This window comes from Primulina tabacum, chromosome 7 (genome assembly GCF_025594145.1).
Source record: "Primulina tabacum isolate GXHZ01 chromosome 7, ASM2559414v2, whole genome shotgun sequence".
In the NCBI taxonomy this organism is placed as follows: domain Eukaryota; kingdom Viridiplantae; phylum Streptophyta; class Magnoliopsida; order Lamiales; family Gesneriaceae; genus Primulina; species Primulina tabacum.
The window spans coordinates 35,519,593-35,536,197 of NC_134556.1; the positions used below are offsets into that span (position 1 = coordinate 35,519,593).

The following is a 16,605-nucleotide window of genomic DNA, read 5'->3' on the forward strand; positions in this document are numbered from 1 at the left end:
ATAATAAATATTATTATTTAATAAATTTTTTATTTTATGTTTTTATGTATTTGTGTACATTAAAGTGTTCAAGAAAAATTACATATATAATTAAAATTAAATCACAATTTTTTAAAAAACTAATCGACTAACTAATGTTAATTCGGTTCGATTTTCGTAACTTATTAAAATTAATTCCATCGATTCAGTTATGAACCGGATATTTAAGTTCAGTTCGGTTAAAATTAATTAGGTTAGGTCGTAATCGAACCCGCACAATGCAGGTCACCCCTGTCCAAAAGTCCAAAACCCACCCTCTTTCCAATCCCCACAGTTTCCAGCCAGCTCTTCCCACTCACGTTTCCTCTCGCAAATTCAATCGCTTCTCATTCTGATTTTCAATCGAATCTGTTCTTCCATACATCAAGATTTAGCAATCATATGATTATTTTTTTGTCTTTGATTTCATTTCAATAAAAAAATAAGCCGTTAATCAGCTGATTTTTTTTAAAAGAAAAATGGCCATGGCAATGGCGAGAAGGCCAGTAAATCCATCTCGACGCGTATCTGAAAATGGGGCACCTCCATTTGCGTCTTCGCTTCGGTCAAGATCTCGTTCTCACCCATGTTTACTGTTAGCTCTTATTCTGGTACCATGATCTTGTTTTCTCTCTTACCAATGATTTGATTTTTTTTCTGTTTGTTTTGATATTTATAAGATTTTATTGATTAGAAAATGAAAATTCTGAGTATGAGCTGTAAATCTTGGTTGGGACATGTATAACTTCTGATTGTGGATTTTAATCTGCAAATTTCAGGGAGGATTCCTTCTAATAGGTTATTTCTATGGCGATCAAGGTTCGATGATTTTTTATTGTTAATTTTTTTTTCATTTTTTGGGATGATTTTTGCATTAGACGTTGTTTATGGATCGAATTTTGGATTTGAGTTTATTAATGAATTTTCTGTTTTTGTTCTTTCATATAATGGATTAAATTCATGCAGGGCCATTTAACGAATTGCTTCAGATTGAAAGAACAAGAGTTGACAATAGTATATTTGCAACAGTGTTTACTAGATAAATTATACGTTTATATAAATTAACAATAATCGTAAACTCTAGTTTATGCTGCAAAAACTGTGTCGGTTTACCATGAATTTGATGAATGAACTTTAGACATCTACCTTACCGGTTTCCGATATGTGATTGCCTTAGATTTTCCTTATTCTAGGGTGGGAACCCACGACGAGAGCTTTGAACTTCAATCATTATCATATTTTTACAAATCTTTCAAGTTCTTGTTTTAGTTTTAACTTGTAACATTTGCTATCATATTGGGAACCCCACCGCATCCATCCTCTAGTGGTTCTCAACGAGAAATTGATTCTACGATTTAATTGATGATTAATGGTTTTTCCTGATAGGTACTTCTGGAGTCAATAAAATCCTCACTCGGGTTGAAGGTAATAATAGTTGTTTGTTGGCTACGTTTTTTTCCTGTACTTTCCTTGATTAAGCTCATAATCTCAGAACCAAGACTCTATCTTCTTTTGTGCGGCATTATCCTGATTCAGATATTCAGTATTCTTAACATTTGTCTTCCTTTGAACCCTCAGTCAGTTTGAATTCTGTGCTAATTTTTTTTTTTAAATTTGACCAACCAATGTATTTCCTAGTGCTTTCATTATTAATCTTGATTCTCAACTGCTTAGTAAAATATCATTGATCCATCATTTGCCCTTGAGATAACTATGAAAATAACATGCCTGCCACTCTGCTGTTGGTCAGTCGCAAACATTTGTATCTGTTGGCCAAGTGCCTGTATTAATGGCACATACTGATAGAATAGAAACTGTTGGTGGATATCCTGGCATGTTATTGAAGGTTATTTGATTCTGTTTCTTATGCAGGTGATTTCTCATGTACTTTAGAAGTTCAGCGCACAATTCCAATTTTGAAAACAGCATATGGAGACGGCATGTACAAGGTGTTGCATGTTGGCCCTGACAGTTGTTCTGTGGTTTCAAGATTGTTAAGAGAGAAAGATACTGAAGCTTGGGGCGTGGAACCGTATGATATAGAAGATGCTGACCGTACTTGCAAGAGTTTGGTGCACAAAGGCTTTGTGCGTGTGGCTGACATCAAGTTCCCTCTTCCCTACAGGGAAAAATCATTCTCTCTGGTTATTGTCTCGGATGCATTGGATTACTTGTCTCCAAAGTATCTCAACAAGACTCTTCCTGAATTAGCAAGGGTAGCAGCAGATGGCCTAGTCATTTTCACAGGTAAGAGAAATCATGCTGCTTCTTTACAAGACACTGATTTATTCCCTCGTATTTTAGAGCTTCTTGTCCGCAGCACGGCAGCAGTGCTTGCCGGACAGTTATGATATGAAATTCATTAACTTATTGTAGACATGAATCTTGAAAGAGAGAGATATGCACATTGGAATATTAGTTGAGGATAATAAGGACACGAGATCTAGAACTTGTCGATCCAATTTAATGTCATCTTTCAATTGCTAGCATAGTATAAAGGTATCTTATTTATTTAATGATGATTTCGCATAAAGAAGAGGCTGAAGTAATGCTGATTCAACGGATTTCTTTCCTTTACAGTACCGTCCCACATCTTTTCGTGAGTTCAAAAGAAGTTTGAGGCTATAGAAAGATTATATCATTGAGATATTGCTCATCTAACCAAGCCTGGCAAACCTCCTAGGCTTCAACTTAATTCACTTCTGTTCTCAATCATGGAATGCACACGACCTATACTTTCATGCTAAATCTTTTCAAGAATTTTCTTTCGTAGACTTCATTTACAGACCTGTACTTTCATGCTAAATCTTTTCAAGAATTTTCTTTCGTAGGCATCATTTACATTTTTATGTTTTTGCTTAGTTGAGATTTAGATATTATCATTTAATTGCCAGTCTTCTTTTATTACAACTTTATAGGATATCCTCATCACCGGAAAGCGAAAGTTGCTGATCAATCCAAATATGGGCGATCAGTAAGTGTAATATCTTGCACCATATTGATCTCTTTCCTGATCTTTTTTCTGCAAGAGGTCCTATCACTGGAATATATTTGCAATCAGAGTATTTTATGAGTTAGGCAGTTAGCAGAGAGGAAAACAAGGTCAAAAGCATTTTATTTTTGTAATGTGGTCTGGTGTATTATAGAAGAAGAAAAAGTCTATAATAAATTTTGAAGCACCCCTCATTTTTGGTACTTTGGGCAAGAACTTATCTATTCGTTCTCTTTTGAAACTAATGAACTTGGATAATATTCATTGACATTTTTTCTTAAATAAAATCCAAGGTCCATGCATTGTCTTTGCCTGGTATATTAACGAGTTTCTGATACAAACATCACACAAAATCAGAAGCCTTCTCTTCCATGTAGGCTAAATTGAGGAGCTCGACTTGGTGGATTCGATATTTTGTTCAGACAAGCTTAAAGGAGAATGCAGCTATCGTCAAGAAGTTTGAGCAAGCTGCCGCAAAGAGATCTTATACTCCTAACTGTCAAATTTTCCATCTTAATTCGCACAGTTAACATTCAAAGCAATCAGGTCGAAAATCTTCCAATGATTCTAGGACCTTGAAGGATAATTAGTATCTAGCTGATGATATGATTCAATAAGAAGAATTTGAAGCTAAAAGCTCTTTCAAGAAGGAGAAGAAGGAAAGATTACCTTATCACTGGGTGCCCATATTCATATTCTTTGATTCAAACATAGAGTTATTGCACAATAATTTTCCCTCCCCTTGATTTTGTTCAGTGGAGTTCAATTTGAGTATCCGGTTTGAATATTGTTCTTCTCACTAGGATGGACGCAAATTTTAATTTGTTGGGGATGGTATACTTTTTTGGTAGAAATTTATACCAGAAAATTTTAATTCTTGTACTGACAGTTGGTTCCCTTAATTATGAAACTCCATGGATTTTCTTGCAGAATCAATGGATGTTATCAGACAGATCAAACCGGAGCCTGTCCGATTATGTCGGGTTTAATCCGAAACTCGTGCTTGAAAACTGAATCTAGGATCAATGTTGAATTCAGTTGAGTTGCTTGACAACGACTCGAAACCATTTTAATTTGATTTGGTCGAATTCGATTCAGTAATATAATAAATTTATGTATTACTTTGCTTCATCCATTATTTTTTATGTGCATAATTATTGGGAAAAAATTAAATTATTCATTCCTACTGTATTTTAATCCGATCGAAATTTTGGGCTGCTTAAAATGGGCCTTCATTTTCAAATTTTCCAGGATACTACCTCCCTCATGGCCTGTTGGAGTTTATTATTGAAGGCTAGACTCGTCTACTTAAATACGTTGGACTCTTGGAAATGCTATGTCTTGAATTGTACCAAATTCCCATCCAATATCTTTTTAAAGATTTTTTTGTTTTATTTATTTATAATTGAATAGTTTTTGTATTTTTTATTTCTAAAATAAATTTTACTTTTTATTTGTGCTTTTAGTTTTTAAAATTATTTGATAGGTTATGGGCTATTGTAATTTGATTAATACAATTTTTTTAATATATATATATATATATATACACACACATATATATATATATATATATATATATATATATATTAATCTTTTAATTAATAATGAGAGGGATGATTTTGAAAATTTATATAAAACAAACTAAATTGAAAAAAAAAAAAAAGAAATTATGCCGTCACTTTCATGACAGCTAATTTTAAATGGTATTCCAAACAAAAGTTAAAATGAACAGGAGTTAAAGAACCGATCGAAATTTCAAACTTTGGCTTCGCTATTCTGGTTGGCAATAGCATTTACGTGATCCACTCAAATTTTTTGAAGGTATTTTTGCTTCACTACAATAATTAACCAATATGAAAAGAATCAATAATTATTATTTTAATTGGAAAATTATGGAAAACTGAGAAATTTAAAATAATTATGCATACAGCTTTAAATTTGTAAATAACAATTGTTCTCAGTTATTTATCTCAAAATTAGATTGTCTCTCGGATCAATTTTATGAGATTGATGAATATCATATTTAACACGACACATAAAAATATTACTTTGAGTTCGGGCACTTGGATTAATTACCGTTAATTAATTTTTAGTAATATTTATTTATGTTATTATTATTATTATTATTTGATACTCACGGGAAATTTAGGATCCGCTCCACGCAAGCGTCACTAATCCAGACACGGGCTTCAAAATTACCCTGGGCCTGAAATCACAAATAAGACCGTTAGGAGGGGGCCAGGAGGGTGTCCCGGCGTAGCCCCTTCGACGCTCAAGTCAGAGACTGAGGATATATGGGGAGAGCAGCTAAGGGCGCTGCTGAAAACAATATAGTGAATTCATCAACTGAACACCCAAACCTGATATTTATAGGAGAATACCTGGGCTCTTGATGGGCCTGTCTTCCATTTGGGCTAGGGATGAGCCAGGGTAGTGGGCTCATTCATGGGATATCATTATTATTATTATTGCATGTATTAAATCAAAAAGGGGTCGTGGCTGATAGAAATCAGATAAGTTTTAGCTTTATTTTCCTTCCAAATATCAGTAAGTATACCTATCATCAAAGCGTCAGCTTATCTATTCTGATTTTACATATAATATATTCCAATTTGTACCTCGTTTCGGATTCAAACAAACAATCCAACTTACCTTTTAACTTCGCATAAAACTTCTAAAATACCAAGACAAACGTCGATACGAATGGTGACATAATTTAGAGTATGTCTCTTGTAAGATGGTATCACGAATCTTTATATATGAGACGTGTCAACCCTACCGATATTAACAATAAAAAGTAATACTCTTAGCATAAAAAGTAATACTTTTTCATGGATGACCCAAATAAGAGACATGTCTCACAAAATACGACACATGAGACCGTCTCAAACAAGTTTTTACCCATAATTTATAACATATATGGTTTTAATTAGTAAGTATAAAATTTCACAAAAACTTCTTACGGGTCTCACAACCCGACCAAATCATAAAGTATTAATTATTTTTTTAATCTCAAAATTATTACTTTTCACAATAAATATGAATATGAGTTTATCAGTATAACAAATATAAATTTATGAGACTGTCTTACAGAAGCCTTACTCATAAAATTTTGATATCAGAGTTGGTGATACCCCCATAAGGATCCGGGTCATTGATGACCCGGGCACTATCCTCAAGAACTCGGGCACTACGTCTCTTCCCGAGCGTTCACCGAAGAGGCCGGTCTCTCGCGCAATCACCCAGACATTTTTTTTCTGCCCGGGCCGTCATCATAGCCCGAGATCTCATATAAATACCCGGGTAATCGACTACTCGGGCTACCTCGAGAATTGAACCACACTCGAGTATGATTGATACATGCCGTCTAATCTGTCAGAACAACTTGGGCTTGGAGTGTCCTAGAAACCATCAGAAGCTATAAGTATGGGCAGCCAACCTGCCATACTTAGTAGGTGACACGAAAATCGAGGTACCTACCCTATTTTTTACTATAAATAGCATCTATGAATGTCATTAAGTGATTCTAAAATCTTTCAACTCTCAAGTATTACATATATTTTCTCTCAAATATTGCTTGTGTTTACCTGAAAAGCTTACTGACTTAAGCATCGGAGTGGCCACGCCGGACACCCCTCCGGCGCCCATTCACGAGTTACTTTCTTATTTGCAGGTGCTGTCCAAGCCATTATCTTCACTCAGAATTCTCAAACACTATAAATTGTTGATTTGATCCGTTGGAGATCCTTACCCGGCTCATCCATTTCAGACTGATCACATCATTGGCGCCGTCTGTGGAAAATTTGAGTTCAAGACGTTGATATGACTCGTACAAGAAGAACCAACCAAGATAATTCTCGCGCCCAGGATGATGGAGGGCAGACTTCAAGACAAGCCGGTGTTAATAACACTGGACCAAATCTCATTACTTTAACCCTGGAGGAGTTACAAAAGATTATATCCGATGCCATAAAGCAAGTTATGGCCAGGAAAGAAGTCTCTCATCATGTTACACCGCCCGGGGATAGACAGGGGCATGAGCAGGAGCAGGAGCAGGAACAGGAGATGAGAGAGGATGAGATGGGAGGAGAAGACGAGGAATCTAGCGCCGGGTCCAAATCTTCTACCGTGGCAGAAGAGTTGTTGGAGTTGAGACAAAAGATGAAGGTGCTGGAAGGACAGTTGGAGAATCAGGGCACTTCCCGGGCAGTTCCAGGGGATGCCCGTTTGCTGAGATCATTGTCCGGGAACCTCTTCCCGGGAACTTTAAATCAGCCAGAATAAAGGATTATGATGGCAACGCAGACCCAGATGAACATTTGGCCAGATTCGAGAACATGACCATGCTACACTCTTACACTGATAGAATCAAGTGTAAAGTGTTCCTGACAACATTGGTGGATTCGGCTCAAAGGTGGTTCGAAGGTTTGGCCCCTCAAAGTATTATTTCTTTCAGAGACTTCCAAAAGATGTTCTCACACCATTTCAGTAGCAGCAAAAAGTACAAGAAGACTGCTTTTAGTCTTTTCGAAGTCAAGCAGAGCCCGGAGGAGAGTCTGAGGGCTTATATACGAAGATTCAACAGAGTGGCTCTGGATGTCCCAACTTGTGCCACTGAGACAAAGACTACCGCATTCACCCAGGGCCTGAGAGAGGGTGAGTTTTTTAAATCATTGACTAAGAAGGTGCCCGGGGATTTTGAGGACTTATTGTCCCGGGCAGAGAAGTATATTAACATGGAAGAGGCTCAGAAACAGAAGAGGGAGTGATGAGAATTGAACCACACTCGAGTATGATTGATACATGCCGTCTAATCTGTCAGAACAACTTGGGCTTGGAGTGTCCTAGAAGCCATCAGAAGCTATAAGTATGGGCAGCCGACTTGCCATACTTAGTAGGTGGCACGAAAATCGAGGTACCTACCCCATTTTTTACTATAAATAGCAGGTATTAATGTCATTAAGTGATTCTAAAATCTTTCAACTTTCAAGCATTACACATATTTTCTCTCAAATATTGCTTGTGTTTACCTGAAAAGCCTGCTGACTTAAGCATCGGAGTAGTCACGCCGGACACCCCTCCGGCGCCCATTCACGAGTTACTTTCTTATTTGCAGGTGTTGTCCAAGCCATTATCTTCACTCAAAATTCCAAACACTATAAATTGTTGATTTGATCCGTTGGAGCTCCTTACCCGTCTCATCCATTTCAGACTGATCACATCAAGAGTGTATGTCTCACAAAATACGACCCGTGAGACCGTCTCACACAAGTTTTTGTCTAAATTCAAATCTATTGTTTTAACTCCCACCTCATTGTATTAAAAACAATATCAACTGGGCTGTCGATGTGTGTCTGATTTGGTAGAGTTGGTAGATATTTGACCATCAAGAGTTCGATTTCCCATCCAACAATTTTTTAGACGAACTTATTACATATGATTTATCCAGTAATGTTTGCTTCACTAACATAGTTTGTAGGTTAATGTATTAGCCCGAAAGTTTGTCAAGTGCTCATCAAAAGATAACGAATATAGGTTCCCATGTCATGAAAAAATATCTAACTGCCCATAGTAAATCTTGGATCGAAATCGGAATGACACGATCAAGCCTAAAGCCTCAAAAACCACGACATCCCTCTAGAATCCGTGACATCGTGAAGGAATAAGTGTGCCTGAAACTGAAGGGCTTGAACTGGGACTTCCGGAACGGGGTCCAAGTACATAACATTTGTGAAAATTAATGGGACTCTTGCCTGTCACTGTATCAAAGCTAATTGTCATTGCGGCAAATAATTTGGAGCGACCTAAAAACTAACTAGATTGACTCTACAAAAAAAAACAATATAAAAATATATTTTTATATATATTTATATATATTCTCTTTATCTTGGTATCTTGATTTCGACTCCGATTAGTGTGAGTTCAATGAATAATATTGTTATTATAAGTATGGAGATTGTTTCTCTTTTTTCTGTGGAAAAATTGTTGCACTTAAGCTCACATACATAGAAATTAGTCCCGACAAGACTATCTATATATCTAACGTTATTTAAGAAAAAGAAGATTATGAATGGGACACGAGTGATAATGCATGATAGAGCATCCCTTTAATTAATTGGGTCGAAAAAAGAAAGCCATATACATTACCCCAGAGAATAATAGTCTCACCTACAATATATGATATTACATTTCGAATTTTGGATTTTTTTTATTATAAAATAATGAGAAATATGGTATGTTAAAAAAGAGAAGATTTTTCCGATTTAGCCCTGCTATCGAGACATTTGGGGTGGACTCAGAACCGTAAAAAATGGGTCGGGCTTGTCTCACCCACCAAATAAAAGGGTTGAATTAACAATTTCCTATCTGATAGCATGTTCCGCCAAATAGATGGATTATGTTTGACAATTTTTTAACTGTTTTAGTCATGTCCAGCTAGTCTGTTTTGATGGCTCTAGTGGACTCCATGTAGAAATAAACAAGAAAAAAAGAAACCCGGGGAGATCTCCTCGTGTGGTATTTAGTCTGAGAATCCTCTGTGAAAGATATTGAATGCATATTATAATCAATGCATCAAAATTATTGATCCAATGAAACTAAAAGAAAAAGGAAAAAAAAAAACCAAACAAACAAAGGGCCTCAATCTAGTATTTACATGGTCATGTTTCAAGGAAAAAATAAAAAAGAAGAATAAGCTAACTCGGAGACTAATTAGTCCATTATCCTTCCTCTTTTATATCATATATTTATATATAGTGATGTACATTGATACTCATTGAAATTTAGGGTTCGATTCCAGCAGGTGATACTAGTCCGAGTACAGACCTAAAATTTAATCTAAGCCTGAAATCACAAAGGAGACAGTTAGAAGGGGACCAGAAGGATGTCCAGGCGTAGCCCCTCCGAAGCTCAATTCAGAGACTGAGTATATAATGAGAGCAGCTAAGAGTGCTGCTAAAAGTCAATATAGTGAATGAATATTTAGACTCTCAAACTTGGTATTTATAGGAGAATACCTGGGTTCCATCGTGAGCCTTCTATATTGGCTAGGGATGGACCAGGAGTCCAAATCCGGTGTGAGCCTGATCTTGATAGGCTTATTCGTGGGATATCATACATAATATTAAATATTGTAACCTTATTTGAAGGATGCATGACAACATTAATCTATGCATATGAAACAGATAAAATCTACTGCTATAATGATTGAAGCTGCACGGTTGACAAGGTTCGTCGTAAGCTTGTGAATTTGTCTTGGAGATGAATGACTTGTGATCTAAGCCGATTGGTCTCTTTCTGGACCGAGTGGCACTCGTTAGCGATTACGTAAAACCGGTATTTCAGAGTCAGAATTTTGAGTTTCAATAGATTAAGTTCGTTCGTTACATTCTCTAAATGCTTCTTCTTTTGCATTCGGGACCGTCGAGCTGATTCTCGGTTCAAGACCTAAAAAAGTTGGAGTAATTTACAACTTTTGTGGCAGAGAAATAATTAAAGCCCAAAGGGAAGGAATAAATTCCTCGGAAATTTGTATTAATTGGGCACCCAATTCCCATTCCAATATATTAATCTTTGCAATTTTTTTTCGCTTTAACCTATAGATCCATTTTGTACCCATCAGATATAGACAAAGGGACAAATCTTGCAAGATTTAACTAATGTATAAAAAAACATGGGTGATTTTTTTTTATTTTGTTTAATAAAACCATAATTCTTTGATATCCTTTTTCTTGTTCTCTTTTTTCCTTTAGCAGAAAAGTAATCATATCTTTCAAACAACGGGTGTATATTCATTCTTGAATGGTCTTTCTTCTAAATACCAACGAAATATCAAATATTACTTTACAAATTTCCAGAAAAAAAAAAATTTATATCTTCTCCCAACTCTTCAAAAGTTACACTTTATGAATTTTATGAATGAAGCATGAACACTTCCAGGCTCAAACTGGGATCAATATTAACTTTGATTCAAGACAAAAAAATAAGTAACATATCACACAAGTATACCAGGTAAATAACAAAACGGCCGAACTATTATTCAGTATTCTATAATACTTCACATTTTCTAGTCACATGTACAAAAAGATGATCACAATTTCTTTCCCCTCCGGTCATGTACAAGCTATGACCTCCAAAGGGCATAAATTAAACTGAATAAAATCGATGGCGCATGTACTGTTAAAGCCAGGTTATTCGCTGATTAATTTTAAAAAATTACAATAGGGGATAAGGAACGACGAATACCTTTTCTGCGGTTATGGAGGATAGTGCTATTAGTGGACCAAAATCTTGAATTGTCAAGATATTTATCTTCATCTCCACATGCAGTAAACTTGGGTGCCATGGGATAAGATTGCTCTAAGGGTGATTTTTGAAAGCACTAAATTCCACGCTGTCATTAATTGACAACCAGTGGAAGCCCCAGATACATTCAGAGATATGTTTATGTCCATAAATCTCGCAGAAGTAACGCACACTCATTGCTGCACAAATTAACGAGGGCACTCCATTGACACGTGATTCCAACAAATGATGCAGATGTGATCTGCCATGGCAGAATCTTATACACACTTGCGAAGTGAAAATGAAATTCATGAAGTGTTGGTGGCTGTTCTTGACTCAGTGACAAATGTCTTGGATTTTAAAGGGGTATTGTAATCAGTATCGTCCTCTAGATCACTAAACGAGACGTCTTCCTCATTTCCAATAATCATGGAGCCAGAATAGCCATCTAAGTCCGAGTCTTCCTTTAGCCAGTCATCATCGTCATCATAGTCATCATCCAAGGCTGGTTTTTCAAAACATTGACCCGCATCCATTTCCTTTTCTAGAGGTTTAGGTGGTGGATCTTCATTTACAACGGATTTTTCAATGTACTCGACTTCACAAAATAGTTGCTTCTCGGCCTCATTGTCACCTCTTTCATGGGGAGTGGAAGGGTCAAAAGGAGACATCCTGCCTGACGCATACCTGGAATGAATATCTTCGTATGAGTTGAAGTTTTCATGTGTATAATCTGAACTTTCTTTCAAGTGCGAAGTACTTCCTATTAATTGTGATTCGTCCTTAGTTTTCTCATGTAGCACTTTCATCCACATAGACCTAGCTTGCGCAATCTGAAAGGTAACAATGCAAAACAATCAAAAACATGTAATTGGATGCTCATAGTTTGGAATTACGTAGTGAATGAAGAACATGAAAAATAATAACTTGAATAGACAGCCTTCGTTAACCCATATAGACACTAAGTTTACGTTTCAAACAACTACCGAAATTAGAATTCCACGCATGCTTTGCATATGCAAAACAATGAATCAAACACAAATATTTAATAATTATTCTTTTTTAATATTTGAAATTTTACACTAAAATGAGGAGAAAATTTATTAATATAAAACATTTACTTGGGAATAATTTTATTTTTATTTTCTGTAAAACTGAATTAAAAATTGAAATGGAAAATATGGATTATTTTCTATAAGGTTGTAACACCTTCATTCATCACCCCTCTTACTTTTCTTTTTTATTTTTTGTAGAATAACATATTAAAGTGAATGAGGGGGGTAATTTTGAAAAACCTACAAGGATTCACCACAAGGAACACTAAAGATCTCTTGCATTATAAATAACATAAATTTATCATAGAAACAATATCTAAACTAACCAAGTTTCTCTTCATTTTCAGTTAAATTGAAAAGGTGATGAGTAACGAAAATGTCACTCACTCTCCATTTCTTTTTATCATGATGAAGAACACCACTAACCTGTGGTGAAGATAAAAGGTCAGCATCGTGCTTATTCAACCTCGAATGCAGAAGAACAAAATAGACTGTCCAAAAGTAGCCCTCGCTCATGTGGACCGGGGAAAGTTCAATTCTAAGTGCCGCTAATCTTGGTGCTTCTTGTTCAACTGCCAATGCATGCTTGTACTGTGCATCAGATATATCAAAATCTGAAAATGAAAATACCAAATGATAAAAGAACTTCCAGCTGAAAACATCTGAATGTATATGATAACATTCCTAATTACCATGCTATGTATCAAACAATCATTAAAACAACCCTTCATGTCAAACGTGTACTAGGTATTTTACCGTGCCACAGTATATCATATGAAAATGAATATCAGTTGAAGTTTTTGATCAAGGATCTTTTCCAGGGATGAAAATAATATCCAGCGCTGATCACTGTTGCAACAAGCAGGATGATGGCAAAACAAAAAAATCAATCATATATAAGAAAAAATGTGGTACTAGTATTCAACTGTTGACTAACACATAAAATTTGCAGATTATTAAGATAGCTGAAACAGCAACAAGAGGTCATTCATAATTATGCAGCTTGTATTAAAAACTGAGAAGGAGAGTATGTGTTCATTTCACATAAGGTGAACACATTTATCAATCAATATCTAGTATCTACAAAATCTTGACCAGCTTAATACAGAGTAAAGGCAAGGAAGAAAGTTAACTAGAATCCTATTTATGACCCACAAAAGAAACAAAGATGAATGGAAATGTCATTAGCCATATATGGGCTATACAATAACTCATCTCAGACACACAACAGGGACCCATTCCATACTCATCGAAAATTGGCTTCATGAATCGCTACTTGTCTACTTCCACTTCATTTGTCAATGATTAGCCCGACAATTGAACTACCAAGGCTCAAGAACTTAATGCCTTGAATAAACTGGTTGTAAATTTCATTGCCCGATAACAATATCTTATACCACCAACGCAAAGTTAAAACCTTTGAGCCATTACAAATGTTCTAACGTCTAGCATCAACTAGTTTGTTTCCGTACACACACAATTCAACAAACAAATGGACTGAACCTTCACAAGTCAATTATTTTGTTTCCTAAATCAAATGGACTGAACAATTACAGCTCGATTTAGGTCCCAAGATCAAGCATGTGCATGCTGGAAATTTTAGGAGGAAATATACGTAAAAGATCAAACAATTGCTTAACTTGTACACGCCATCAGTCAATCAAGTAAATGAATAACCTCGCCCCTACGGGCTACCAGAATAATCGTGTAATGCACGATGGTCATTTCAATTCTCGAAATATTTGCAATTAAAAATAAGATAATAGAACAATCAATTAACTCTAGGAAGCTCACAAAATTCAAATTTTCTCACCATCAAATTCTTCTTCCTCTGATAAGGGGAAATCCAACCAGGTCTCTGGATGATGCGCAATGTTCCTCGCGAAAGCCAACACTTCCTCAGTAATTCCAATTGCATCATCAATGGTAGTCATAGTACAGCTAAAATCCTCCGAGCGTGACAAATTTGAAATTTCCCTAAATTGACCAGAATGTCCCTGATCATACTCCACTAATTCCTCCTCCTCATCGTCATAATCATTATCAGACTCCGCCCAATCAGATTTCGAGTCGGATCGCATAAGAACCGATTTCTGAACAGGACGAGGCGGCGGCGGAGGCGGAGGCGGAGGCGGAGGCGGAGGAGCGAGAAACGAAGCGACGCCCCAAAACTGGCGCGTGAGGGTGTCTTTCAATTCCGAAAGATCCTCTCTGACTCCACGCCCTTGATTATTATCATCTTCACCATCTCGATCCCCATCGTCCCCACGGTAGGAATCGTAGCTGCGGTCGTCATCGCTATCCGCCGATCGTTGATCTTCCTCGGGGAATGTTGCCCCGTCTCCCGATCGATCTTCCGGCGATCCTTCATCAGATGAGCGCGGCCGCAAGGCGGGGTCGTCCTCGTTTTCGAGGTGGAGAGTGTTGGCGATGGAACGAGCCAGCCACGACATGGTTCTACGACGTCGCTTTATTGTGGGAATTTGGTTATTAATGAAAAAGGTCTCCGGAAGGAAATGAGATAATTACTTTGTTCTAGGGTGACGTGGACAGTATCTACTTCCATTTACTTTTTACTTAAACATCCACCAACATGTAAACCAACTTACACTGAAATTAAAAAGATTAGATCTTTTGTAAGATGATCTCACGAATTTTTATCTATGAGATATGTCAATCTTATCGATATTCACAATAAAAAATAATATTCTTAGCATAAAAAATAATACTTTTTCATGGATGACCCAAATAAGAGATATGTATCACAAAATAAGACTCGTGATACCGTCTCACACAAATTTTTGTCAATTAAAAATATTAATCATATCTTATATTCAAATTTTGAAATGTTTTATAACTTCTTCCATATCGATATTCTAAATTTAGATCATGTCTCAAATTCGAAACTCAACTATAACTAACTTTTCCAGGTCATGAGAGAAAGATCATTTTTTTAGTCAACTCAAAACTAAAAAAATAATAATTTAGATTTGAGTTCAAATCGATCCATTTAATAATTTTGTTCGAACTTAATTATCATGTTCCATTAAAAAATGCTCCAAGTTCCAACTTTATTTAGTTATTTAACTTGTTTAATGTTAAATGCATTTAAAAAAATAATAATATTTTATTGCGTAGTATCAAATTTTTATTTTTTTGAGCAATATATTGTATCAATTTTGAAAATCAATTATGTTCAAGATCCAACACATCATTGGACATATGTTCAAGATCCATATCTTGCAAAACTACCGTAGCCTCAAAACATCTAACCTTGTGTCAGGACCTACTGACCAAGGGATACTCTCCGGTAGAAAATTTTTATTGGGCGTAGGCCTCTCAAAAGGTAATGGAGGCGTGCAAAGGTTTCCTCGGGCCGGACGGAGATTGGCCCTCGAGTGCAAAGACAGAAAGAAGCTTGACTGCAAGACACACCCGTCGAGCAGGAACAAAAGTCGGTCTTAGTGATCCGATGACGTCGAGTGGAATGACCGTCGCTCAACGGATATATATCCACTAAGTGAGAAGAACATAATAATAATAATAATAATAAGTCCAAAAAAAATATTGACAACGTAATAATAATAATAAAGGATAAAATCAAGCCATATATATGAATATTCTACTACTTGTGAGAGTTAAAATCGTAGACTTAATTTATATATTCTCGGTTCTCGAAATGTTCATAGCTTGAATTTTCTATGAAGAACAAAGTGCATATTATTTCGTGTTATATCTCAAACAATATTTCGATACAATTTCATACGATAAAAATGAAAAAGAGTCGATTGTAAAAATTATTCATTTTAAAGGAACGATGGAGATGGTAAAACAAGACATACTTTTTTCCCAGACATTTGAAAAATATAGATCAATAAATTAATAAGAGATACAAGAACAATTGATTAAGAAAAAGAAACTAAAATGAGTCGAACTTTTGAAGAATTTAGGGGTCGTGATGATCGATCAATTGAATCTACAAGTCATGGAAACTCTATTGAATTAATGAAACTGTTAAAAGAAAAAAAAATCCAGAAATTGTTTAAGAAAACTGCTAAAAATACCAACTATACATAATTATTGATTCCAAAAGGAGATTATAAAATTATTACGGATACTATATTACTATGTGACAAAAATGCTTGCGTCTATTTCCGGAATCATATCCAAAGTTAGCGCATTGATCATACTTAGTAGTTACAGCTCCTGTTGTTGCCGTGCAATAATTATCTCTATTAAGAAAGTGATTGATCCATG

The 16,605-nt window shown here is 35.8% G+C and overlaps 2 protein-coding genes across 2 annotated transcripts; one reads left to right on the forward strand and one right to left on the reverse strand.

Moving 5' to 3' along the window:
• Window positions 1-280: 280 nt before the first annotated feature.
• LOC142551493 (putative pectin methylesterase CGR2) lies at window positions 281-3,896 on the forward strand. Its single transcript, XM_075660763.1, has 6 exons — window positions 281-629; window positions 798-837; window positions 1,405-1,443; window positions 1,891-2,265; window positions 2,937-2,992; window positions 3,388-3,896. Exons 1-6 carry the CDS (start codon window positions 498-500, stop codon window positions 3,538-3,540), a joined length of 795 nt encoding a protein of 264 aa, XP_075516878.1. The 5' UTR covers window positions 281-497; the 3' UTR covers window positions 3,541-3,896.
• A 7,254-nt stretch (window positions 3,897-11,150) lies between these two features.
• Window positions 11,151-14,847, reverse strand: LOC142551494 (uncharacterized). The gene is made up of 3 exons (XM_075660764.1): window positions 14,162-14,847; window positions 12,775-12,962; window positions 11,151-12,126 (listed from the first exon to the last, which is right to left on the reverse strand). The coding sequence occupies exons 1-3, from the start codon at window positions 14,799-14,801 to the stop codon at window positions 11,602-11,604; spliced, it is 1,353 nt and encodes a 450-aa protein (XP_075516879.1). The 5' UTR covers window positions 14,802-14,847; the 3' UTR covers window positions 11,151-11,601.
• Between the last annotated feature and the right edge of the window lie 1,758 nt (window positions 14,848-16,605).

Bases quoted from the DNA above. Each gene is read 5' to 3' on its own strand.
- LOC142551494 (XM_075660764.1), bottom strand. From the start codon at position 14,801: ATGTCGTGGCTGGCTCGTTCCATCGCCAACACTCTCCACCTCGAAAAC. The intron at 12,963-14,161 runs GTGAGAAAATTT...TTTCATTTTCAG, and splicing joins AGAGGAAGAAGAATTTGATG to ATTTTGATATATCTGATGCA. The intron at 12,127-12,774 runs GTTAGTGGTGTT...GTTACCTTTCAG, and splicing joins ACCTTTTATCTTCACCACAG to ATTGCGCAAGCTAGGTCTAT.
- LOC142551493 (XM_075660763.1), top strand. From the start codon at position 498: ATGGCCATGGCAATGGCGAGAAGGCCAGTAAATCCATCTCGACGCGTA. The intron at 838-1,404 runs GTTCGATGATTT...TTTTCCTGATAG, and splicing joins TTATTTCTATGGCGATCAAG to GTACTTCTGGAGTCAATAAA. The intron at 2,266-2,936 runs GTAAGAGAAATC...ACAACTTTATAG, and splicing joins TGGCCTAGTCATTTTCACAG to GATATCCTCATCACCGGAAA.